We start from the raw sequence: 27,268 nt of genomic DNA on the forward strand, positions 1-27,268 counted from the left end.
AGGACCTTTGCTGCCCAGCCTGGGGAATCTTATGAAACTGTAAATGCTGGAATTCAAAGTCTGTATTTGACACCTCCCATAACACCGAAACGAAATGTGTGCATTGACTGGTGAGTATGTATGTCTTTATGTTAGGAGTAAGAGTGGAAATCCCCCTGTAAGCTGTCTTTTGACTGCTTGCAATAATTATATTTATATATTGGACATTTCTATGTCAAATATTTTCAGTTGAAAAGATTTGCTATGCTGGCCTACTTGGGGATCCTGTGTTCACCTTCTAATGTTTTCTGGCATGATTATCCTTTATGTTCTTTTGTAAGTTCATAAAGAATATGTAGGTTTTCCAAACCATGTGAAGCCTTCAGCAGCTCCTTTGTAAGTCATGGTCAGTGTTGTTCCTTGAGAATAAAAATTGTTATTTTATTACTTTAATTACTAATTCTGAAAGCCAGTTTGGAATTAACCTTCATATGTTTCTCTTGGTTATTGGTTGTCATCAAGTGTATTTTAGTGTATAGAGAGGCTGAGAATGGTGGATTGGGATGTGGGAGGAGGAATAAGTAAGTGGCTGCTGTGTATTTACTGCAAGCTAAATGTTTCTCTTCCTGTTTGACAGTGAAAGGTCACTTTCAATATAATTGTGAGTTGTTTTCTTTTTGAAAATTAATAAATTTTTTACAAAAAAAATTCTAAGAATATGTTACCTTAAAAAGTTATTTGTTTTCCTTGTTTTCTACATTTGATAGCTTCCCTTTTGCAGAGTGACCAGTTCAGTGATGTCAGACTGATGTAATGGTGAGAGAAAAAAAAGTCCTTTGAGTATTCTTCAAAGGAGAAAGAATATGGTTGTAAAAAGTGCTGTTGAAAATTCTGGATCAGGCATATTATTTTAGCTAATTTGCAGTTTTTTAAGGTATCACTTCTAAACTATCTCTGAAATGAGTGCAATAACTGCTTGGGTTTACAGTGTATGAGTTATTACACATAATAACAGTGTGAGTTTTGCCATATTGCTTCTATGTCAATGTGACTAAGATTCTGAGTTCAATACAAACATTGAGGTATTGGCATTATCATGCAACCCCTTAAAGCTCTCTGCTTCTGAAGTAGTGTTATAAATCAACAAGTGTTGCAAATAACCTAGTAGTAGCAGCACGAGAGGCACAGCTGGGGTGTTGACTTTCACAGCACCTTTTATTTTCAGCAGTGATTTTGATGTGACCATAGTCAATGCTGAAGAAAATTAGAGTATAGAATGTGTGTATTTTAAACTCTGTGGAGTTATGAGGTACTGCTTGAATGGTATGAGGTTCCTGTCTGTTAATGCAAAAATCACGTTAGCTCATCTCCACGGTATGTTCTGCTTGTCATTCTTAGACTGGCATCTGCATTTCAGGCAGCCTTCCAGATGCACAGAGACATTGGTGTTTTCAAGATATCACTTGGCTCTTACTTTGAAGTTCACATCATTCTGTTGACATAAATCAAAACTGCACAAGACCCCTGAGCATGTACAATTTCAAAATTATGATGAGGTAGAGCATGATCTTGCTGTTAGACTAGGACATTCCTGTCCTGGTGCATCCTGAGGCCTGACACCGCAGTCAAAAGGGAGAGTGAATATATCTGCAGTTTTTCAAATGCTGGTGGTTATGGAATAAATGTCAAAATTACGGTACTAGCAGTAAGAAACTGAAGCTAAACAGTGTAGTTTCATGTCAAACATAGTTAATGTTAATAATGTTTAATGAGATCAAGCCCATAACTTTTAATGTAATTGTGCTGTGCCACTTGAATAAGTTGTGATGAATTATTTTAGGCAAGTGCCAAATACCAGAGAGTGAAATGAGAACCCAAACTCCACAGTTTAACTCTTCAGGTGATTTTTGATTCATCTGTTTACAACTTGCTCATTTCCACCTCTTCTGCTTTTGTCTGGTTTGAAATTAAAATCCTTTGCCGTTGTTTTTTCTTGAGTTTGCAGGCAAATCTAGCAGTATTCATTTTTTTCTTCTTTTCTAGCATGCCATCAGAAGTGCTGCTGAAGATATTTTCCTATTTGGATGCTGTGTCCCTGTTATCTCTTGGTTGTGTGAATAAGCGCTTCTATGAGCTGGCCAATGACAAGTAAGGAAGAGGGAAGGTCTCACTTGTGCCGCAGTTGTTTACCTGAATTATGAGTCTTTCTAATTTAGTTTCTCTGATGCCAGAGTGCTGATGCATGCACCTATGGACAGTAACTGCTAAAATGGCCCTGCATAGCCCACAGTACATGTTGCATGGAATTCTAGCTGTGCAGGGCCTGTTTAAGGGAGTTAAGGGGCAAAAACTAAATCCAGTGCTTTGAAATGTTGTTGTTAGCACTTTTGTTCTAGAATTAGCATATATCCGTTTCTATTCACATGAACCTGCACAGACTTCTCAGTTCAGGTGATCCTTAATGGTGTGTTGCCAGTAACTTTATGGAATTGTGATAACTTTCACAATTTTGAAGTCCTACTTAATTCTTTCATCCGGTTTTTGCAGAGGGATTGATTCAATCAAATAATCCACTAGTGGTTTTTATCTGTTGCTCTGTTTGCGAAGTTTTGGTGATTTCTAAATGAGAACAAAAGAGATGAAGATAAATACCAGCACATTTTTTAATTTATTGCTTATACATAGCTTATAAATTGCTCCTACCAATATCATGATAATTTTGTGAAAGGGTAAAGAGGAGAGACTGGGTTGGTATGTGGTAACTAGGATCTGGGCATCCTTTTCTTTCTAGGATTCTACCAAATTAGTGTTGTTTGAATGAGAAAAATGCCTTCCTCTATATAAAGTTGCTGTACCTGGTATGATTTTATTTCTCCCTTAATTACTAAAACTTGTATAGTGAATTAATTGGTTTACCTTGGCATTGATGCCTTCAGAGCTGATGAATTTAAAAGGAAGATATGTAATCCAGATTTAGGTTTTGAGGCTGTCAGCAGGTAAGGGTAGATAAAAATTGCATAGTTGACACAAATTACCAATCTTGGTATGTGTTTTCCACTTCAGGAGGGTAAGGCAGGATAAAATCACTGGCTGTCCAGGGGAAGATGATTCATCTGTCTCCATCTCAGCGATGTCTGTTTCCATTTTCTAATCTCAACAGAGATTAGTGTATGTGCACAAATGTCACTTGGAGAAGAGTTACTTTCCCTTATCTAGGAGCCTGACTGGTTCAGTGGGACCAGGTCATTTCTTCCTGGTGGATTTTCATGGACCTTCTCAAGACCCTGAATCTTGCACTGAATTAATAGAAGTTTTAATTGAAGTCCCTGCATATTTCTATAACAGATCTGACCTTGTTTTTTGGACTGAGTATCTTTTTTTTGGATATTTCTGCTCTCCTGGATATACAGGGTGCTGTCCTCAATACAACAGGACTATCAGTCTTTCATTGTGGTGTGTCTGTGCTGCCTAATGCAGAGATTGTCTTTGGGCTGTTTATATAATGCTTGCACTTGAACAGTTCTTGTCACTGATGTATCCAATATAACTGTTGAAGATGAGGAAATATTTTGACTGCTCCGTTTCTGCCATCTCCTTGCCCCAGCATGGGGTATTCCAGCCTTCCTATCATGCAGCGTGGGAAGTTCATAGCTATGGTCTGCCTGCGAAAGCCTGGGGATTCTAATCACCAGCAGAACATGCTTGTGTGAGAGGAAGTGAGAGCACAGGGGAAAGTCTTTTTGCCATTGTGGTCAAGTGATGACTGATGATGATGATGTCTGATTCTGGCATTTGAGTTAGCAGTAAAAGGTTTGTGTGGCTTGTTGTAGTAATGTCCAGTAAGAGGCCTTGAGATGAGCATTAACAATTTGAGGCAAGAGGGGCATGTATTCTGCTGTGAAAGATTCAAACTTGTGCTTCCCTGTTGGATGTCTTTCTTGATTTATCTGCCCTGAATTCTTCAGAAGTTGAGGATGAAGAGGCAGTGATAACCTTCCTAAACACTTGTGATTCCGAGTCCTTCATCTTCTTCTCTGTCTCTCTGCACTAGCTGAATTGTGTTTCTTGAACTAATTTCTTTGCTTGCACAACACTCCTTTGGGAAAGGAAAATGCAGTATGTTACTGGGAGTGAGGATGAGGATGGTAGGTATTTGTCATTAGTCTGTCTTCAGTCAACTAAATTGCATGAGTCTGCAACTTCAAAATGCAGGCAATGCTTGCTATTATGCCCTGTCTTTTCAGCATCATACAGTAAGATGCGGATTATCTCTCCATTAAAAAAGGTGTCCTTCTTGGGAGGGGGTTTCTAGTTAACAGGAGAGTTTTATAGGAGGTTATTTTACTGGACTTTTTAGGCTGATGAAGACCAGCTCATTTTCCCTGGTGATGTTATGTTAAGGACATCTCTCCTTGTTTTCATCACTGGACAATTCTAAACTGCATTGGAGTTTAAAAATAATTTTCCCCCTCCATCAGAAATATTTTATACTATCTGGTAACTTGGCTGCCTTTTATGGTCTTAAAATAGACGTATCTTAAAACTTTTCAGTTATGTTTCAGTTATGGAATTGTTCTTTATGTTATCCTTCCCACCCTGCTTTTGGTGAAAGGAGGGTTGAAAACTCATGTTGACTGTGAGCCCACCTTTACTTGTCACGGTAGCTTATTGGTTTGTGTGTTTTAGACACTTATCTCAAAAAGTGGCAGTAGGGAATTCTGTATATATCTACAGAACAGCAGGCTGGAGGATTTTTGCAAAATTCCTGAGTATGTTTGCATCTATAACCAGAGCCCGGCTCTCAGCACGTAGGGATTTGTTCTCAGCAGCTGATGAATTGAGAATGGTTTTGATGGGTAGGAGGCAGTGTGGGATGGATCTAGTCCTTGAATGCTTTAAGGAGAGCGCGAGATGCTGTACAATACATGCTAGTGTGAGTTTGCCTGAGGATAAGTGAGAACTGGTAAAGGTAATCTTGCTGAAAAATGGTAGAAAGTGTCTTTTAAGAATTTGTTGCCCTCGCTATGATTTTCTTTAGTGCAGTTATGTACACTGTGTGTGTAGCACTTCAAAATTAGAGAACTTATTGGCAACCTGTATTCACAGATTATTGTTTGAATTCTTGTAGGTTCCTGTACTCAATATTCTGTGGACTGTCCTAGAGATACTGGGGTGTGGGGAGGTGAAATGTGAGCTCATAGTTTTTCTGGCATGAGAGAGATGAACCACTACAGTCCTATATTTCTTTGACTTCAGAAAGCCATGTCTTCTCTAGGCTTTTCCAAAGAGAGTGCAGAAGGGATTGACATGACATTGGTACCACCAAACAAAGGTGATTCTAATTGTCCTCCTCCACCCCATTTTCACCTGGTTGTGAGAAACTTCAAGTGTACAGATTATCTTCGTTATAGGAGGCATTAAACCACTTTTTCCACTACCTGATTTTCCATGAGGGGGAAGCATCATTGTATTGGGGTGGAATTTTCAAAATTTTCTGCTTAACCTTTATCAGTTTTCACGTACTTTGCTGACTATGGCTATACTGTCACAGAGCTTCCTCCTGGATCCCATATTTTCAGGAAGACAGACAAGACTGTTTTTGTGCTAACACTGTACTCAGTGGTATCTGAGATGTGCATATAAAAAATGAAGTGATTATTCTTGAAATGTATTCCTCTTTATTCTGTTTTTATTTTCAGTGGAATTTGGCTGAAACTCTATTCCAGTTCTTTGCACCCAAAATGGACAATTAGGAAAATGAAGTCTAAACACACAGAAACTGTTTCTTTGGGCTGTGCTACTCTACATGATAAAAAGCCTGGGTACTGGAAGAAAGAATACATCATCAAACAAGTGTCTGCCTTCAAAACTAGAGTAATGCGGCTCGTTAAATTTCTAGATCCTTATACAGGCCTTCCATGTAAAAACAAAGAAGCTATGAAGTAAGCAATGCCTTGTCACAAAGATTTACTTGAGAACAATGTAGAAAATATTAGTGGCTTGGGGGGGTGTAGAATTAGAGCTATAAAATGTATTTCATAATGGGAAGATACAATGATAATCTGTAAATGACTGAAACTGAGGAGCATAAATAGCAGTTAGTTAGAATTAAAAAAAATCTGTTGAAAGCATAACTTAAGTTTTATCACTTTTGGAATTTGTTTATAAACACTACTCTCCCCTCTCAATTCCTAAATAACAGAGTCTCTGGCTTGAGTTGGATAATTGTTCTAAAGGACAAAAATGGAAAAGAGCATGTAGTAGAGAAGTCAAACCTATCATTTAAGGACACATCTGTTACCATACTTTGGAATGATACAGACTGGCCATGCTTGGACATCCTGTCAACCCTAAAACTGTTTGGAGTTACACCATTTCTTCCTGACCAGTGCAGACCTCCTAACAAGAATGGGTGAGTTTTAGCATAGAATTTATGAGGATTTTTTGGGTGCAACTGGTTAATAATGTGTCTGTGAGACCTATCTGACATTCCTTTATCTCAATGAGTTAACTCTTCATTAGAAAGCCTCCCTGCAATATTTCTTTCTATGTTCTTCTCTTCTTTGGTAGAGCTTTTTAGCAAGAAATAGTATAATCCAGCAAGCTATGGCATTAATTTATAGGTTAATGTAGCTATTGGCATGTGATCTGCAGACTGCTAAGTCCTGACTTGGCCTGGGAGAATTTATTGTGAGAAATTTAGCTTTGAAAAGTTCATCATTATTTATGTGGCTTTGTTTATCTATGTGCACAATCTTCAGTACATGCATATAAAGTCACGCAGTCCACATCGTGTCCCTTTTTTTTTTTTAGCTTAAATGTGTACAGTGGCTTTTGTCATTATATTCTAAAAATATATTTAAATGAAAAGTGTCTATTTGAGGTATTTGGTTGCTGTCAAGAAGTTTTGCACACATCTGGGTCTATGTGTGTAGTAGGTGCAGTGTACATGCTTCCTACACAAAGCCCGTAGCCATAGAGCTCTGAAAGGAGAGAATGGTTCACTATAAAGCACCTGGTTCCTCAACCAGAAGCAAAATATTTACTTAAAAAAAGAAATAAATCAAGAGAAATCGTTTGTATAAAGTTAGCTGAACAAGTCTTGCAGTCAAATTATATGGGAAATGTAGTTGTTTTACCAAGATGATGATTCATATGTAGAAAATAAAAAAGAAAGCTAGCAGACAGTTGATGTATTTATTTCACAGTTACAAATTTTTAGAAATTATGACTATAGATGGAGGCAGTGGTTTCACCAGTCTCAGTATGTCATAATGCAGTAGTGCAGAGACAGGCTGGATTGACTTAAAGATGGAAGGAGTTGATGTTGATTAGGAAAAAATTTTTTACTTTGAGGGTGGTGCAACACTGGAACAGGTAGTCTGGGAAGGTTGTGGATGTCCCTTCTCAGGCAGTGTTCAGTGTGTAGTTGTAGGTGATACTACAGTGATACTATGTGGAAATCTGGGAACTGTTTTGAATATAATAAGAGCTTAAGTCTGAAGAGGATTTGAGAGGATTTTAGAAAGACTTCATTCTGAATAATGTAAATTATGCAAATGCTACCTTCTGCTCTTTTTCTTAATGCATCATTAGTTAATAAGAGTGTGCATGTACTTATATTTAAGAGTGTTTTAGAGCTAATGGCTTTAATTATAGGTAAAATACAGAAAAAAAATTCTAAAAAAGGAAAGCTTCTTGTAACACAAACTTATATGTACAGTTTGACCCTTTCCTTTGACTTTTGCTTCACAGTGATAAATGTTCAATGATTCCATCTAGTATCGATAAAGTATCAAAAACAAATTGTGAAGTAATTCTGTATTTTGAAAAATTGGGCAAGAATTTAAGTTCTTTTTTTAAAGAGTTTTATAAGACCATATAGTGTTTTTTGTTTCTTTTCTTGTTAGGGGTTGAGATTCTGGTATTACACTGTAGTTCAAATGTATCATTTATGACTCTGCATGCCAAATGCTTTCAAAACCATTTTCATCATGTGCTGCTGGTCAGACTTCAGAGTTAAAAATTAAATTAGGCTGAATTTTTACATAAATGTCTTTTTGCTACATTCTGTGTGTTCTTTTCAAAGACCTCGTCGATTTTCCTTGATGGCTGAATACCATCTTGCTAACCTCACTGAAAGTAGTGTAGCAGTTGGTGCTGATGAGCTTGTCCAGCTCTTCAGTCTGAGTCCAGGACTGTTAGTAGGAATTTGGAAGGTAAGATAACATTTTGTTTCAGTATTTTATTATGTTTTGAAGGCAAATATTTTATTTTGGCTCGTAGTTTGGGTTTGGGGAGGGCTTTTTTTTAATCTTCCCTTTTTTTTTTCCCCTTTGGATTTTGAAAGATCTTGTTCAAGCTAGTAACCATAAAACATATATAGGGACAGTAAGTGAATGATTTATTGTATCCTAAAGAGCTCTTGCAGGAGTATATATACTTTTAAAAAAAATCCACTTCTAATTAAAAGATCAGTTATGTATCATTCTATATTAGATACTGTGTTCAATTTTATTTATTTTGCGGTCTTTACATGCCCAAGTTTGATATCCTAGGGTAATTTTAAATAGAATTGTTTGAGAAGTGCTTCTTCCTCTGATTCATGGCATTACCTGTCCACATCACTCAAAGAGATGAGTTCTCTCATAGCAGCTTAGCTTTAATCTACATCAGCAGGTAGCTGTATTCTGCTCCAGCAGTAGGAATGCTGTAAATCATGCCCTATTAAGAGTCTAAGTTAAGCAGTTAGCCTCTGTAGGGTGGGTGTAGAGATGAATGTCTTTAGAGGGCAGTCCAGAACACCTGAAGTAGAGTTGTACACAGGAGGAATCCGCACCTTTGCACAGAATGCACTGGGACCTCTGTGTCTGCCTGTAGCCATGTAGGGCTGGGTGCTATGCAAGTTTATCTCAGGTGTTCTGCTCTTGATCTGAATTTGGAGGTGGCAGCCCTTTTTTTCTCCCTTTAGTCATGCTATTGACATAGACTTCAGTTATTTAGAATTGGCAAGGAACTTTCCTCAGGGAGGCTGTGAGCAATTCCTCCAAGTTTTGTCTAATTTCCAGATGCAAGCATGTTGTCTCAAATGTGTACAATCACCAGAGGCAATGTTTAAAACTGCAGAAGGACTACTTCTTTCACTCTTACTTAAAGGTAAGAGTGAAGTCTATTTCCTAGAAAACTTGAGACTGCCGGACCAGCATAAACCTGTTACAGGTTGTTTCAGTCTTGTGAAAAGCTCTCCTAAATGAACAGCCATTTCTCTTGTATTTTCAGAAGTTTTGTAGAGTGGTGTCCCTGTATTTTTGGCTCTGTGGTCTTATGCATTGGCCCCATCCATGCTTGGAAAGAGAACGCTGTCAGCACTTGGAACTGGTTCAGTCATAACCAAGTTCCATGTTGTTAAGAATTGAATGCCTCACTCAAGTATATTTTCCTTGCTTGCTTTTCTGAAAAGAAAATTTCTTGTTTTCTGTGTAGGCAGAGTAATACGAGGTAGTTAAGGATCAGTGGGTGTAATAATTGTAAATGCCACACATCTTGTTGTTTTTGCACATAGCTGCATAACAGAAACCAAGGGCAGGTTATTTGCACCTCCTGGTATTTGGATAGAGAGAGAGACTGAGAAATTATGTGATAGATCTCTCTAGTTAAATCCTTTATAGCTGTAATTTTGTATTATGAAAATACAGGAGTAGTTAAAAAGTCAAAAGTTTGCATAGAGGATGTAATTTTCCGGTAATCCAGAGAGATAAAAACAGTGCCCACATTTCAGGAGAAAAATAGACTTGTGGCAGTGAATTATTTTCCTATTGACTTATGTGTTTGTACATGTAGGATTTAAAAAAATGCATTTAAAGGAAAAAAGCTGATATCCTAGCATTCTGCGTTCTTGAATTAAATCCATTCCCTGTCTCTATTTAGTTTTCACATTGATGACTATATAGGCAAATATAGAAGTTTAAAAACATGTTTTTAATGTTCTCCCAGGAGTAAATTATCTGGTGAAGACGTGATTTTTACTTTGAAATTCAGAGTTTTGATTAAACAATTGTGTATTCCTCCATTATGTTAGCCCTCTTTGGAAATAGTTCCTTACATATAAGGAAATAAACTTGATGTTTCAGTAGCTGGGAGTAAGTGCTGTTTGGTTCTGTTTAGGTATCTTCTTTAAAATGGTGAGTAGAAGATGGGGAAATACAATTCTTGGATTGCTCGCATGATTTTTGCCCTGGCATAGGTACTTTCCCTCTCTTTCCCTTTAATACAGAAATGCTGTAATCTTTTATATGTATTCTGGAGTCCTGTGAAAAGACAGTAAAGGTTTTAGGAATCTTAGTGTTAAAGCAAGTCATTACTAACATTATTACAGTAATTGGCTGAGTAATAAGTAGCAGAATTTATCTATGACTTTTAATGCTCAGAAAAACCCTGTGGAAAAAAAGAACTTCCAGATGAAAATAGATGTACTTTAATTAACTTTTCAGGTGAAAAATGAAATTGCTTTTGTTATGGCGAATCTTCATTATAATCAACTTCTTGAGAGAAGCATTTTGGGTTCTGCTACTGTGTAAGTTTGGTTTTCCTTTGTGGGTAATAAAGATAACCTTTTGAATAGAGCTTTGAGTTTTACACTTAAAATTGGCTGCTGGTAAGAGGTTTATATTTAGGCAGTAATTAACTATTCTTGTTTAATATAAACAATAGTTACAGTAACTAAATACAATAATGTAAAAGCATTTTCATATGAAACATTGCCATTGTTATGCTATTGGAGGAGATGAGTTTAGTTAACAAGTGTACTAGTACTTGCTGTATTGGGAAAGTTAGAAATATGCTGCCCATACTTCCTCGTTTTTCACAAGCAATCTTTATTTCCTATTCCTATCTGAAAGAGAAATAGAAAAGAGGGAGACATTCCACAAAGTAGGGAAGTAGTCTTTGGCTGTGTAAGAGGGGGGAAAAATTCTGGTAAACTGGTGAGGTGCCTGCATTTATCTTTTAGTCCTATTGAGAAAGTAGCTGGGTTTCCTATGAACTGTTTATATAAGTGTATATTGCAGTGTATAATAGAATACCTGTTTATATATTGTAAACTGTTTTAAAATACAAATTTTTTAGCTTTAAAACAATATTTGGGGAATTTATTTCGCACTCAGTTTTCTGGTCAGATAGTGTTGTATCTACCAGTAGTCTTAAATGCCTGCTATAACTTAGTGTGGCTCTTCTCACACAGAATGTAAGATTTAACACCATCTTCCTGAGTACCAAATTGAATCCTATGTAGAAGTTGCTCAGTTTCCTCTGGCAAGTGGTCTTGTCAGGTCATTTGTGGGCCGTAGTTATTTAGTTAGCCACAGACAAAATTATTTCAATATTTGCTATTTCAGAGAAGTCTCTAGAACCTAGTGGGAGTTTAGATTTGAAGTTAAGCTCCTGCTGTTTTCTTTTTTGTAGACAAGTCCATGTTTTGAAGTTTAACAGCTGTACCTTTTAAAGCTGGCTGCTGTATTTTCTGCCTTTGGCTAGTCTGAACAGCTGATCAGCAGTATTAGACTTCAGTTACACTCATGGTATTAGCATAAAAGAAGCATGATGAACTAGAGAGGTTTGATTTCAAAACTGTCATAAGATGACAGTCTCAGTGTAGGCTGTATTTTATATCTCTGTTAATTCATTCCCCTGTTGCTAAATTAATTTTTTTTTTTTTCGAGTCAATATGCTCCTCCACCTAATAAACCTTTACTGGATGATGTTGACTCAGAATATGGCCTGCATGACTACAGCCTGCATCTTGATCTCCATGGCAGAAACTGCATGTACCTGTGTGGAACATTCAAGTGCCTCTTCTGCAGAAAACGTAAAGTTGACGGAACAATAGCGTCTGTTTTAAAAATTATCCCTGCTATTACATCGTTCCTTTTTGTATCCAGTTTCTCTGTTTTAAGGGGTGAAACTTTAAGCGGTGAAATTCCATGGAATGGAATTTTAAGAGTAAGCTATTTTTCTGTCTGTTGTGTGGACCATATCTGCACTATGCTTTGTGTGGTGTCCTAAGCCTGCTGTGTAAGAAGTCTGCCCGTTGTTACATTGACACAGTGTCAGGCCAGGGACACAAATCCTGCAGATCGTTAGGGTCTTTTCTTTTGCTTCTGTGCTGCATTACTAATGCAGTAGCACAGCTCTTGTTGCAGGTTGATGGTTTTTTCACTTTATTTTATAAAGGAGAGACAGTTTGTCCTCACACATTTTGGAAGCTTGTTTCTGTAGAATTCTCCTCGAGTATACTTTGGATGTACAGACAGATTAAATATATAGATGAATTTTTAGAAGTTACTGTGAACTTTAAGATTTACAGTTTTTATTTCAGTGAGCTTAAGGTTGCCTGTTCTGATATCCTTTCATTGTGTGGTAAACAATTTCAGTCATTGGTTTTAACTGATGATTCATTCTGTTCTCAGAACTTCTTTCGATGAGACATGATTGACCATCCCTGTTGTTCTCATGCAGTCCAAATTTATAATTGTACTGGGGTTTTGAAAAATACATAGGTGATCTCTCTTTTGACATAACTTGAGCATAACTCCCTACAGCTACAGCTTCCTACAGCTGTCACTCTGTAAGAAGAGACAGATTAAAATATTAAAATTAAACACTGTCATTAATTTAATGTAGAATTAAGTACAGTAAATTAATTGCTGCTTCCCAGTATTTTTTTTTTGATACCGGCCCTCCTCAGCGCTGTGGATTTCAGAACACTTTGTTTTTCTGTCAGTAGAGGGCGCTGTTGTCAGGCGTGAGTGCTTTTACAGGGCTACAGAATGGCCCCGTGATTTGGTTTGGTTTTTCTCATTTGTATTTGGTGATTCCAGGAGCTGTCATTTAGACTGCAGCTTTGTGCAGTGTGGAGCTTTGTAGTCCTTGAACCTGAAATATACATGTTTTCAGATTCCAGAAAAGCTCTAAGCTTGAATTAAAGGAAAACTTCTAAGGCTAAAACTTCAGTGAAAATCTATGTATGTAGCAAGAAATCTTACCTGAAATGCTGTGCAGCACAAGAGTCCTCTTCATATTCTCAAAAAAAATTCTCAAAATTCGCCAGAGGGTTGGGTTTTTGGGATTGTGTTGGTTTTTGGTTTTTAGCTGAATATCACATTTGTTTTCAAAAATGAAAATGTTATGCTCCTAGCAGTACAGTTGCACAAGAAAAAGTATTATGTAGCACGCTTCCATTCATGGTATCACTTTCTTGCTGCTTAGAAGCTACTTCCAGAGAGGATTAAGCTGATGTTTATGCAAATTGAAGCAAACGTCCGTGAGTGAAAGCTGTGAATGCCATCTCACTTTGCAAGTTACAGAATCTGTTTTATGCTCATTTTATGTTTTCTGAATTGCTTTGGTTTTGTGACCTTCAGCAGTGTGATAGCCACCAGATTCTGGTCTCAGAGGACATCAGACAGCTGAAGCCATGGTTTTGCAGACAATAAGCTCATTTGTCATCTAGTCCCTTCCATGTGCTTGCACAGTAATTCCTTTTGGAAAATGCTTGACTTCCTCCAAAAATGGTGTAGTGAGGCAGCTTATGACTGTCTGCTGTCACATTTTTCAGTATAGTTTGTTGTTCATTTTTCTCATTGTGGTGAATATGGTGTTGCTGCATGTGGCCAGGTTTGTCCAAACTGGTTGTGTATGGGGGTTTTTGTTTAGATTTTAGGCTCCATTCTAATTGTATTCCTTGTCCCATCCTCTGGGAGGACTCTGAAACATGGAGGTCTGCATCTTACTGAGAAGTCCTGCTATTTCTGAAAATTCTCCACTCAGTCCAGTTTTATTTTAAATTATAGATGTGACATGCCCATGACAGTTTCCACAACTTGAGGCACAGATCAGTTGTCAGCTATTACACTGTTGTTTTACTTATTTATTGGTTTTCATTAGGAAGCTCTAGGCATTCCTAGGTTACCAGAGAGTGCCTATTTGTATCTTGCAGAGTAACTGATTTATTTGTTCAAGTTTTTGTCTGCTTTTTGTTAGGGTCTATTAATATTTGGCTTCATTTTGCTACTCTGTTTTCAATTATTTTTGCAGAATTCTTAATACGAAATTAAAAAAAGTTATGTCACACTTCACTGAACCCAGCAGATGGAGTGTATATGACTTCAGATTTTTTTTCTGTTATTAATACTTGCATTGCAGTAACTAGCTGTTTGGATGGGGTTTAGAATTTTATTTTTTGCTCCCTTTCATGTAAACAGAACTGTTAATATGGTCTTATTGACAGATACTGTAGGGTGAATATGCTAAATACTTTGTAACTGAATTGAAAATATTTAGAAAACTTTCCTTGTTTGCAGGAAGTTATGACAGGCTTTTCATTTGACTCCCAGAAGCCATGAATCCAGCTTTTTAATAAATATTTCTGACATGTATTTACCTAGGTTTTCAACATTTTAAGCACAGCTTTGTAGCCACAAGGTAGTTTAAGCTTTGGCTTTTCAATGTCATTTTTTGTTGATGTAAACTGATGTGTTGTGCTTGCAAAATGTAAGAGTTGATTTTTGTGTATTTAGAGAGCTTTTAAGATTTGTTTGTAAAATTTCATATCAGGCATTTGAAATGTTTTGCTTGACCTCGAAGATTGATTTGCAAGTTTAAGTAACCATTTCAGTTTGTTAAGGCTGATTGTTGGCACCAAAATTAGTGTTAAGCACAACTTTTCCTCTGAAAATACCATTCAGATGACAACTTGAAACAAAGGCTTGGTTAGTGAAACAAATTTCCTTGACTTTCAGCTAAAATAAGTGTTTTGGAACTGTTGGTCTATTTGTCTCTTTCATCTGAAGTTTGTCTACATGATATATATTCTCTTTGTTGGTATTACCTTTATGTGGAAATATTTGTTCCCTGTAACTTACTCTGCTGCTTTGCTGCTATATGTGTCTTCTACAAACCAAGGACTAGAGATATTAAAAAGGGACAATGAAAGAAAGTCTGGATCAGGTTGAAGAAAGCCCTGTCCAATTTGATTCCTTCATATATTTAACATAGTTTGTTCTGCCCTTTAATTTCATTTTTTCATTTGACTGGGGTGAGGAAGGGGAGATTTCTGTACTTAGCCTTCAGTTTCTTGCTTTAGTTTCTTTTCCTTCCTCCTGAATGTGAGGACTGCAATGGAGCTTTTATATTTAAAAAGACATATATAAAGACTGGATTAACAACCCGTGAATAATTAGCCTTCAGATTCCCGATCTGTTGCCTATTTCCATTCTGGCTAAAGTTAGTAGAAGTAACTGCAAAACACCTTAGCCAGATGATCTATCTAGCAATGATGTATTAATGCCATGCAATGGTAGCGATGTCCTGGGCATCATTATTTATTAGCAGAATGCTTTTTTCAATCCATTTTTATTCCATTCAAACATCATTTGATTTGAATGAGTAAGAGAAATAGTTCAATCCATTCAAATTGGAATTGTGGATAACCAAATAGTCCTTCCCTTTGGAAAAAATGCTTATTGACGGATATTTTCAAGTCTCTTGTATAAAAGCTCAACTTTAAATGTGGACTTTCAGTGGTTAGTCAGTAAACTATTTAAATAAGATATTTTTTTACCTTGAATGAAATTTTGTCATTGAATTTGGTTTACAGAGGTTTTGGAAGTGAAGCATTCAGACAAGTATCAACTAAATGGCCCTTTTCTACTTTGAGGTGGATCCTGGAAATGAATTTTGGTTACGTTTTCCTTACTAATTTATTTTGCACTTCAGTGCAAGGACAGTGGGTATCATGGTCTGGAGGATTGCATTTTCCTTCAACCATACAAAATATTTCCTGAGCACAGTCATGCTGGTTTCACTGTATTCATACTCCTATTCCGACAGTGTCTATATTGAAAAACCTGCAGCTGCTGTTCACTATCATGTGCTGGGCTGCTTCCTTCCCAGAGTAAGTACTCTTTGGACTCCCCACTGGTGAGTGATTCCTTTCCAGCACTGGTTTGTGTCCAGCTGTATCTTGGGAGTTGCTTGGCTCTGCAGTACCAGTTCAGGGAAGTTTTTGGCCTCTGTGCTAAAGTGTGGGCTTGCTTTCTCCATCACTGCCTCCAACTATCTGCTTCAAGCAGAGGTTTTGCTCCCACTGCATGCAGGCTGCAGCCATTTAACTCACAGCCAGCCTTTCTGATGTTTCTTCTGTCTGTAGCCTCATGCTGCTACTTGGGCTTGATTGAAGGAGAATCACAGGCAAAACACTTATTTTTTCACTCTTTCACTTGCATCTTTAACCTCTGCAAGCCCCTTCACTTTTTACCTTACCATCCATGACCTGCTAATGGATCCTGACAAGCACTATGTTCCTGGGAATTCCTTCTCTCCCTTCCCATCAGTCTCATGCAAGTGCTAGATACTTCCTTTTTTGTGCTGACATCTCTAGTGCTTTTGTTTTGCTCTTTTGAGAGGATGTCTCTTGTTCAAGGAAACTTGTTTAAGGAATGTCCTACCAGGAAATCTGCTTGTGTCATGATGTGATGCTTTTATTTTCACTTTTCTTTGTAGTCAGATCGTGTTCACTATGATGTACCTGAAGTTACAGTTAGACTGTTGGAATCAGTGGTTAACTCTTCTTCTCTGATAGGAAAGGAAAAAAAAAACCCAATTAAAAAAAAAAAAGTCAATCTCTTCTGAGAGGAGAGGAAGAGATACCAAAGAAATATGGGTATATGTAGTAATAAAAAAATCAGAAATCATAGTAATTCTGCCAAAAAAACCCAAACAGATGCTTTGGAAAGCTATTAAAAAAATGAAAAAAAATCTATAATTTGAAAACTCGATTTAAATCATACTGAATGTCAATTTAAATTATGCAATATCCTTTCTTAGGAGGAATAGTTATCTGTATACCTTTTATACTGGGTTATTTGAGTTTCGTGTCAGAGCTGAGAGATACTTAAATAACTTGGAAAAAAAAAAAAAAGGGTGAGGGAGGTATCTCATGATTTTATTTAGTGTGTTAGCCTTGATTTTGACTTCTGGGGAATGGGCACTGATGGAGGCACTAATGGCATGAAATTGAAATGCTGAATGTGAAATTTACTCCTTTCATCCTTGTGTGAGTTCTTTAGGTGGCATTCCTATTTTTATACTAAAAAATACAAAATAATTTCTTAGCTGCTGTTTCTACTATGGATCACAGAATCAAAGCTCTGTACTGCAACTTAATTCCACTATAATGTGCTTGATATTTAGCTGTTGGAGTATGCCAGGGTTTCTTATTGGTGAACGGGAAGAAAAAGACTTGGAAAGAGGATCAGGGAACATTTACAGTGTACTTGGGCTGAATTTGATTTATACTGCTATAATGTTTTATATTGTTTATATTTTCAGGTGACATTGAAAATGGATACCTGAGGCTCAGAGTTGTAAACTTAAAGGATAATAGGAAGCACTTGCCTATTATTGGGACACTTGGCATATGCTGGGAAACAGATGTGTTTAAAGGCAATGTAAAGGTCAGAAATATTTTTTGTTTCTGGAAATGCTTACCTCACAACAGAATTATGTTTGTGCATCCTAAATATGTTAATTTTTAAACAATTTTTTGATTTGTAGAAGGTATCTGTAACTCGACAAAAACCTCTATTACAATATTCCAAAAAAATATGTGAATTTTGAGAAAAACCTTTTTTCCTTTCTCTCATAGAGTCTGGATTGCATGATAGACTCATTATGTGTGTGTTATTACACTAGTGCTTTCCACTCAGCAGTGTTGCTGTGACTGACCAGCCCTGCTTGGAAAGACTGGACACAAAAAAAATGTACTGCAGATGTACTTTTTGTGAGGGTGTTTCTTGGTTTTGTGTGAGGGTATTATTTGTTTTTTGGGTTTTTTTGTGGTTGTTTGTTTTAGTTTGGGTTTTTGGTTTGTTGATTGGGTTTTTTTTTTTTGCAAGCAATAAGCCTTGAACCTCTGGGGAAATACTCTGCAGTTCTGTGCTGTATATGCAGTGAAAGTTAAGAACTGCTGGGGAGCGTTAAAATGCCAGTGGACACAGGCAGAAACTACAGCCCACATCCACACAGTCAGCACCTAGCTCCAGTCAGGTACATCAGTCAGCTGGAATAACTCTTTATTTTTTAGAGGAATGTTCACACATTCTATTGGATAAAATTCCTGAAAGAATTATTTCAAACAAAGTTTCAGAGTAGTTCTGTAGGTTTTGCAATAGTGGTGAAGGCACATATTTTTAAATGTACTTTATCAGCATGAATGTTTCAGAAGTCGTGAAAATTCTAATGAATGTAATTCAAGCACTACTGAAAAATCATCACTTCAACACTTGATTTCAATTTCTTGCACTTCTTTTGAAAAAGCCCTCAAAATTAATAAAACTGTTGTTTTTGCCAGTCCTGTAAAAATGTGTAACGGAATACTGTTTGATAAGATGAGACTTTTTTACCATGCATGTCCAAAACAAGGGGCAGTGTTTTTAAACTTAAAGAGGGTAAATGTAAATTGGACATTGGGGAAAAAAAAGGCCGCAATAAAATTCTTTCTCCATGCTGAGGCAGGGGAGTTGGAATTAGATGACTTATTAAAGGTTCCTTCTAACCCAACTCATTCTATGATTCTATAGGATTAACAGCTGCTTGGCAGAATATATTTTTTTCATGAAAATAATTCTGAGTGGTACATAACAATTTAGGAAGTTCCCTGTCAGAGCAGAGAGCTATGGCTGTAGTCTTTAGTTTATCCATTTTAGTCTCTCTCCTATGTACTTATAGCATAAAATATATGAGTATTTGTTTCTAGGACAATATATAATAATATAATAAAGAATACATAATAATATATATTACACAATAATATATATTATAATAATATATATATAATAAAGAATATTATAATAATATAAAAAAAGAATACAATTTTTTTTAAACCCCTCATTTTATGGTGACAAATGAAACATGTCAACATGTAAATTCTTAAAATTGTGCAGGCCAAATAACATTAGCCTCAGAAGTAGGACATTCCACTACTTTGAATTTATTTTTGTTTTGTTTAATACTAAAGTATTTTGTTTAATATTAAAAAACCCCAAAAGCTTTTTTGGCACTTCTGGGTTTTTTAATAAAAAATTAATTGCTGAAGTACAGATAGTTGGGAATTGTCATGGCTTAAGAATGTTAGTCTCCAATTTATTGATCTCACTGTGACCACTCCAAATCACATGCTACTGGCTTGCTTTCCCCTTTCCCCTGTGTTGGGCTGGAGAGGGGAATTGGAGGCACAAAAGGTAAAGATCAAGGTTGAGATAAGAGTAGTTCACTGGAAACAGCAGTGAGATAAGAAGATGGAGAGTAGCATCAACAATATTAATAAGCAGAATGTACAAGAGAGGCTAGTGATTCACATGCAAACTCTCACTGTGCAGTGCAACCTGACCATGCCACAATACCCCAGCTGAGAAGAAAGCCCTTTCCTTGCCCCTGGAAATGAGGTGTGGTGGTATTGAACAACTTCCCTGTCTTAGCCATGCTCCCTCCTGGCTACTACAAAAATTAACGCGATCCTCACCCAGAACCAGGACAGAAATACATGGGAATACCCCACCATTCCACCACCCAACATCAGCCCACTTTATTTTCATAATTGGCCTTTTATATGCAAGTTGTCAGACCAGAAGATAGTAATTCTTTCTTGTTTCCAGTGATTCTGTAGCTCATATAAGTTTATTATACCATCATTAGGTTTGGTTTGAGTTTTGTATTTTCAGCATAGTCTCCAGTAAAAAGCTTAGGGAAACTGTGTGTATCATATTGCCTCATGTTTGTGCCATCTGCCCTTGTGTTGTTTGATTGAAGTAAAGTAATAGTGAAAGCAGTGTTAAAGCAACAGAAGCACAGCTATCTGGTACAGAGAAATAAAGCATTCCAAATGAATTTTTTTGGCATGGAATATATGGTGTTGGTTTGTTTATGCTTTTGGAGCACAGATACAACATAATTAAGATAATTTGATTCATTTAGTGATTCAGAACTTATGAGAGTAAGGAACAGCTGATAATAACAATGACACACAAGTCCTATGCTTCCAAGGGATATGTGAAACTATCAGTTTGCAAAGACCACAGAATTGGTGGTAATGTTTTTTAATTAGCTAATTGTGTAATCTTGTGAAGAAATATTTTCAAGAATTTGTAAGAGGAGGTATTACATCAAGACTATTAATATTACCTTTTTTGGGAACTGAAGCTGTGATCTTTTCAAAAAGTGCTCTATATAGCTGGCTTGGAAAGGTTATTATGTGTGCGCTGCCTTGGGTGGTCCCTGAGTATCTTTGCAAATATTGCTGCATTCACACAAGTTTAGCAGCCAAGTTTAAACTTAGGTTGTTTTCTCATATTGAAGGGACTATCATTATTTGAATGGTAAAGTAACTAATAATTGAGAAAAACAGATGTTAAGGGCTTAAAAATGTTCAAGAAATAATGTCTGATTTGATTTGGCAGTGGTCCCTTCTGTAGCACAGTGTTTGATGTCTGTAGGTTACAATTTTGATTTCTGTAGAAAACCTGCAAGTAAGTATTTGTTGCAGTAGGTTAGTGAAGCACTATCAATTTTATTTTGAGGTTTTAGCCTTTGTACGAAACTCTCTGAGCCCTTGATATTTCTTCTAAAATCAGGGATAGATCTACTTACTGTGCCATGACATAAGGAAATAATCTCTTCTGCTTGTGTTTGTAGGACTGCTTTGTGATGGATCTGACTCTCTTGGATGAAACTGGAAAGCCCTTCTGGTGTTTTAGTGCTCCGGTCCACATGAAATTGTCTGCCAAGTCATCTGGCCTTTATGACTACATGGGTCATATCTATACTGCAGACTATGCGGATTCAGAGGGGAAAGTCTCTGTTGAGTTTGTATGGTTGGAAGAAACCAAGGAATATATTATAGTCAGTTTGGTGCTTTATGTAAGCACCAAAAAGGTAAATAGCTGGTATGGAACAAACTACTGACTTAATTAGGTCACTAATTTCCTTACTTTAAAAACCAAGCCAAACAAGCAACCCTCCTGCAACAAAAACCACAATAAACTGTTGGTGCTTAAGATAGACACAAATGAGCAAGACTGTTCATTCAAGTTTTCCAGCAACAAGTGCAATTGCTTATTTGTTTCTTATTGGCAATTGAGGGATGAAAGAGACATATTGATGTGAGAGGTTTTCTTCTCTGTTGAACATTACATGGTTAGTCTGTTTCTCACTAGCTATATTGAAATTATTTTTAGGAGGATTTTTTTTTTGTAGACACCTGTTACTTTGGTTAAGGAATTGTTTCTTTGGAGAGCCATACTGTGAAGATGCCTCCTTACCTTACATAAGCTACACTGGTTTTGACAACATTGACTTTTATGCTTAGTAGTAAAACAAGATGTGTGCTGTTCACTCCAGATTTGTTGTAGTGTTGTTGGTAAATTACAGATTTTGTTGAACGCTTTTTCCAGAACAACTTCACTTAAATATATTTTAGTAAAAAATTGAAAGGGTAGATGGGAATTCAGATCTGAAAAATATGTCAGTCAAGGCATTTATTAAGAAAGTCATGTGTAAAATTTATGACATCTCTTTAAATTCCTTTTTGTTCTGTTTTCCCATGTTCTTTGACCTTGTCTGACTTGAGCCTAGATACTTGCCTCACATATTGGCTTATGGGTGTCCCAATTATCAGCCAACCTTAGCTGATATTTGTTCTTACTGAATGCATGTAACATCCAGTTGTTTCAGAAACAATGTATGTCTGATGCTATTGTTTATCTAACAATATGAATCCATATAAAAAATTGAATATATGTGCTGATCTTTCCAGTTCCTTGGAGTAACTTTAGAATCAAATTTTCTACTTCCTGTATAAAAAAAAAATAAAAACATTACATTATATTGTGAGTCCAGTGTCATTACCTATCAAGGACAATTATATTGTTGACTGCTCTGACTTTATTATGGTAGTGATTTCCTTAAAAATAAATTCTCTTTATTTGTTTACATACATTAATTGGTTTGTGTAAACAATGTTCGTATGTAAGCACTTGTCTTCTGTGCTGCAGAGGTAGATAGATATTACAGCCAGAGAGTTAATTTAACTCTCAAAGACAGGAAGCTGGGGCTGATACAGTTCTAGTTGACCTTGTTAACCTTACCTAAAGAAGCAGCTGAAATGTTTCTGCATTTGGTCCTTAGCCACACTAAAAAGAATGATCAGCTGCACTTTGTCTTCTTTCTTACTGACTGCTGATGAGGACTGGGATCCCTTGAAGTGATATAGAGGCTGGTTGTTCGTGTCTACCCATGTGGACTGGGTGCGATGAATGCCAGAATGACAGACACTGAAAGTGCTCTGTACAGCCAAGTGGCCAGTCTAGATTTTATTTTTGCCCAAATTTAGTCTTTGAGATACCAGCTTTAGCAAGCAAATGGTAGCTCAGTCACAAAGTTTTCGTAGTCATTTGCCTTACTGCTAAGCTTGTAAACAAAAATGTAGAATTATTCTGGCTACATTGTTCTTTTGAAATATGCAAGTGTTTTCTCTTCCATGCTGTGAAGCTACCAAAGTCAGTGGGCACCCAACAGTCATAAAATGGTGAAAAGTCTGTCCCTGTTCCTTCTAGCTGAATTTTTATTGTATTTCCAATGTTTCTGGGTTTAGGGTTTTTTTTAAAAAAAGTAAAGTACTTCCTTTAATAAGCAATTTCAATTTCTAAAGTATTTAATTATGTTATACAGTTGAATGTATTATAGAAAATTCTGGCATCACTGTTAGAAGTGAATCAAGAGATTATGCTGTCCCTACCCCTGACAGGCTAATATAGTAGCCTGAAAGTTTACTAACTGAATTGATCAGGATGAGAATAAGTCTTTAGGTCAACCTAAAAGGTGATACAAGGCAGAGCAGATTCCTCAGGTTATTGCTGGCTTGCTTCTGCTGTTCATAAACAACATGTGTGTTCAGCAAACCCAAGCAAACTGTTCCAAGATCTTAAAAAATGGACCTAACTGTTGCAGAGCTCTTGTCCTGTATCTTTATTGGCTATAATTGTGTCCTTTCTGGAGATATGAAGGATATGTCCTGAAGCAGGTCTCAGATGGACCTAAACTTGATTTGGTATTTATGCCACTCCTTTGATTTCAGCTGACAGTTGCTTTTAACTTGCACAACAGAAGTAAATTCAGTAGCTATCACCTGTATGATCAAACCTGGTAAGTCACATATGCCTTAACTCAGTCTTCCATTTCTTCAACTCACATCTTCCTTTCTTTATATATAAGTAAAGACATACACTGAACCTCCACAAAGGAAAGGGTTTACATTAGGTAAACTGCACTGGCCCATTTAGTGAAAGAAAGCATCAGTTCCAAAAACTAATGAAATCATCTAGTCTTCTAAGTTCCCTTTTATATACCTGGAGCAAAAGGTGATAGAGTGAGTTGCATATGCCACTCTACAGTAAAAGATTCTTGTTGTATAAAAGATAATTATTAGAACAGACAGGAAAGATGGAGGAATCTGCTCATATTAATTTGTTGAAAACTGGTTGTTGTCCATTGTCACTGGTCATGACAATAAGCCTTACAGCACATTTCCTTTAATGCTTCAGGATTTCTTGCAGCTGCTTTAATAATTTTGTGTTGTGTTGTAATTTTATCCTTTATACAATTAGTAAGACAGTTTCTGTGAGAGGAAGTAAAAACACCTCTAAAGATTTTACTTGTATTTGTGCACTTCAGGTGCACAACTCATGCAATTAAAAATAGAACAACCCCAACCAACTTCTAAATGTGTATATTTAAGTGCAGAACTGTGATATTTTTAGAGGGTGATTTACATGGTAGACAAGAATAAAAACAGTACTTCTGTTTATTTTAGTGCAAATATAATAGTGCTCATTTAACACAATGAGTTTAAATTGCATTGAAAAGGAATCAGTGTGAAAGAGTGATTTAGTGAAAGGGCTTTCACGAGATTATTGTGACAGTAGAGGAGTTGTCATCTAATAGAACTACATCTAAATGTTAATTCTGCTATTTATCCTTGTTTTGCCAGATGTCTGCTGTGTACCTATTTTGTGTTCTTTATTTTTAAAAATACATTTTAGAAGGTATTTTCTAAAGGGGAAAATGTCTTCAATGAGCAGTTTGTTAATATTTTTGGGCATTTAATGTGATAAAGCTCCAGCTTCCATTGATGTAAGCTGGAACTGTTGGTTCATCTGAACCGTTGTCTTTAATTTTAGCAGTGCCACTCTGGAATTACTGCTCTTTTCTGCAGCTGGCTTTCTATAGTGGGAAGCTAATAGTAGCTATATATTCTGAAGTCTTTGTAGCATAGGCAAGTAATCGCGGTATTTTTCTTCCAACTGGCCTTTCAGTTGCTTTGGTTGTTCTTCCCTTCTTTTTGCAATTGCTTTTATAATACATCTCAGTTCCAATATGCGTTTTGTACCTGCGATTTAATACGTAAAACAATTGATGGTGGATAGTTTCATTGACTTTGCTTTTCCCCTGGCCTCTCTCCCTGTTTAGGAAGTAAGTTTTGATTTGCATTCATCCACTTGGTGCTTAGCTATGGTCTTGATTTTGTTGAAACTGTTCCCATTGCCATGTGCTTGCCTTTTGAGACAAGGACTATCTTCCTTTTTTTCTTTTTTTCCCTTTTCTCTCTCCAGCAAGGTACAGGGCTACCTGATACTAGGGATTGAGTGTTTTGCAGAAATATATGAATAGGATACAATCAGATAAAATGGATTAATTCTGCTTCAGATTAAGAATCTAGGCAAGTGATCAAGTTTTATATATTAGGTATATCTGAATTATTTACTGCCTGGCAACAGTTACGTAGCAGCATACCTTGTTTTTACCAGACTTCGATGTATTCCAACAAATAGGAGATTTAGATCAAAGCATTTGACCTAAAAGCATTCTTCTGCCTTTGTTGCATATTGCTACAGCTCAGCTGGTCTGCTGTGTCTAAGTAAGCTGTGATAACTGAATGTGAGCTCTAACGTAATTGCATTAGAAACTGTACAGAAAAATGGTGTTTCAAGAAGTTAAAATAAGAACAAGTGATGGGTTTTAATCTGTGTGTAGTGAGTTGGAAGGACATTTGTATGGAAAGTTAAATCCTGTCTCTTGCATCCATCATAAATCAGAGGGGGAAACAGTGGCAACAGGGATAACTAGGGCGTTGAGTATGGTGAGAAATTTATCATTCTGAGTGTCAAAGCACTGCTTGTTCTATTCTTCTCAGACTCTTAAATGGCTTAAAATTTTGTGTCATGCTATGCCTCTAAAAATGGTAGGGAAAAAGGAGTAACAGTACTTTGTGTTAATACTGCTTCATTTGTAGAAAGGTTTATAATGAAGTTGAAAACTGTAAGGCTTTTAAATGTATTGGAGAAAACTAAAATGGAAGTTATTCTTTCTGGGTTTAAGTTGCTGATCTCCTTTGGAAGAGAGATGAATCTTTTGAAGGGAAATGCACTTCTGAGTTAGACACTGATCATCTGTTGATCGATAGAATTACTTCTGTTTTGCATATAGGCCACTTAGAATATGTGTTAACAATTATTTCTATCCTGAATTAGTCATAAAGTTAAATTCAGCTGTCTTGATGAAATGTTGCCCAAAAAAGACAAGGTAGAGAAAAATGTAAAATAGCTCTGTTATGCGCTGTTTATTCACTGAAATACTATAAAGCAGTTTAATCTGCAGGGGTTAGAAAGTATTTAACCATTGAACAAAAAAATACCACCACCAAAGTCCTCAAGCCAAAGAAATGCTTAGCATATCAGAATCATCAATAACTCTTCTGTACCAAAGAAACAATATACTTAGAAATAGGGCAGAAAAACCCTCTTGATGTTTAGAAGAATCTGAAAATAAAATAATAGATTAAAAAAAAAACCCAAACAAAACCTTAAAACCTTAGAAAACTCTCAGTATTTGGAAAAAAACTGGAAATAATGAATAAAATTAATTATTTGTGATTATCAGTGGTTCTTTGTTCATTGTTTTCTCATTTGTTTTTAACACCTTGATTTACAACTTTTCCTTTTCTGATAGAAATGGGCAAAGACAGGTACACTTGTATACCTAGTGAAAATGTTTAGTTCTTAGTAAAGTACTAAGAACTAAAGTTTATTCTGGGCTTGCTATCTGGATGAGATGATAAATAAAGCAATATTTTTGAGAAAAAAACTCATCATAGTAACTATACCACATGTCCACTATGCTTTGTTCTAATGACACATGTATATAAGGATCTTAAAAATTCAGATTTAATTCTACTGTAATTAATAAAATATTTGTGTGTGAGGTAAAGCAGAGCTTTCTAAGACTAGTGTTCTGCATCCTGAAAAGACATTTAATGAACAAGTAACGGTGTAATACAATTACTTAGTAATTTTTTAATTTCAAGTTTTGCACCTGCTTTCAAATATAGTAGAACACATGGTAAAGACTGAATTGGAAATAACACTGTCTTGAAAAAGTAGTAGAAGTAATTGAAAATATGCTCTTTTTTAGAAATTCAGCTTTTCATGTTTTAAACTTATATATTCAAAGCATGAGTAGAAGACAGTTATTTTTGCCTTCATTTTTCACTATATTTTTTAACTGTATAGGAATTTGTGGAGCACAAGAATTCTTGCCCTTATTCCTCAGTATTTCTGAAGGATCATAACTGGATCATGATCATTCATGCAGCTGGAGACCTCTGTCTGTGGGTTGGTTTAGGGTATTCTTTTGGATTGAAATGGTAGTTAACCTTTTTGTTGTTGAAGAGTATATGAAAAAGTTTGCTTTGTTTTATGCAGCTCTGTTCTGTTAAGAGCCAACCTGCAGTGAATTCTTTCCAAAAAACATGAATTCAGAATGTATCCATTCCTGATAAGTACATTGCCTCATTCTCATTAGCCAGCAAGCAGAACTGGAAAAAAACTGCCACAAAGTTTATCACTTTTGAGACACAGAGGCTTTTTTCTGGCATCTCCCCACAATCACTGTTTGCAAGTACAGCGTAATTGCTAATGTACAGTGGGTTCTCCCTTTCAGCTACTTGGTGCACTTACATGTGGAATTTAAATTTACTGTCACAGGGCTCTCCTTTATTTCTTCTGCTATGCCTTGGTCCCTCATTTTGCACCTGCAGTAATTTTGTGCAAATTGTGTGCTGTAATATTACAGTGCAAAGAGGAAAATGTCTGCAAATTTTGAAATCCAAAGAGAGCCCCATCTG

General features: G+C 36.3%; 1 protein-coding gene across 1 annotated transcript; it reads left to right on the top strand.

Annotated features, from left to right (window-relative positions):
* On the top strand, positions 1–21,865 carry FBXO15 (F-box protein 15). The gene is made up of 9 exons (XM_058830332.1): positions 1–110; positions 2,023–2,127; positions 5,679–5,921; positions 6,182–6,391; positions 8,069–8,198; positions 10,470–10,552; positions 11,697–11,842; positions 17,365–17,489; positions 20,725–21,865. Exons 2-9 carry the CDS (start codon positions 2,024–2,026, stop codon positions 20,992–20,994), a joined length of 1,311 nt encoding a protein of 436 aa, XP_058686315.1. The 5' UTR covers positions 1–110; position 2,023; the 3' UTR covers positions 20,995–21,865.
* The last annotated feature ends 5,403 nt before the right edge of the window (positions 21,866–27,268 follow it).

Source organism: Poecile atricapillus, chromosome 2 (assembly GCF_030490865.1).
Source record: "Poecile atricapillus isolate bPoeAtr1 chromosome 2, bPoeAtr1.hap1, whole genome shotgun sequence".
Lineage (NCBI taxonomy): Eukaryota > Metazoa > Chordata > Aves > Passeriformes > Paridae > Poecile > Poecile atricapillus.

Bases quoted from the DNA above. Each gene is read 5' to 3' on its own strand.
- FBXO15 (XM_058830332.1), top strand. From the start codon at position 2,024: ATGCCATCAGAAGTGCTGCTGAAGATATTTTCCTATTTGGATGCTGTG. The intron at 5,922-6,181 runs GTAAGCAATGCC...CCTAAATAACAG, and splicing joins AAAAACAAAGAAGCTATGAA to AGTCTCTGGCTTGAGTTGGA. The intron at 11,843-17,364 runs GTAAAGTTGACG...TTATATTTTCAG, and splicing joins GTGCCTCTTCTGCAGAAAAC to GTGACATTGAAAATGGATAC.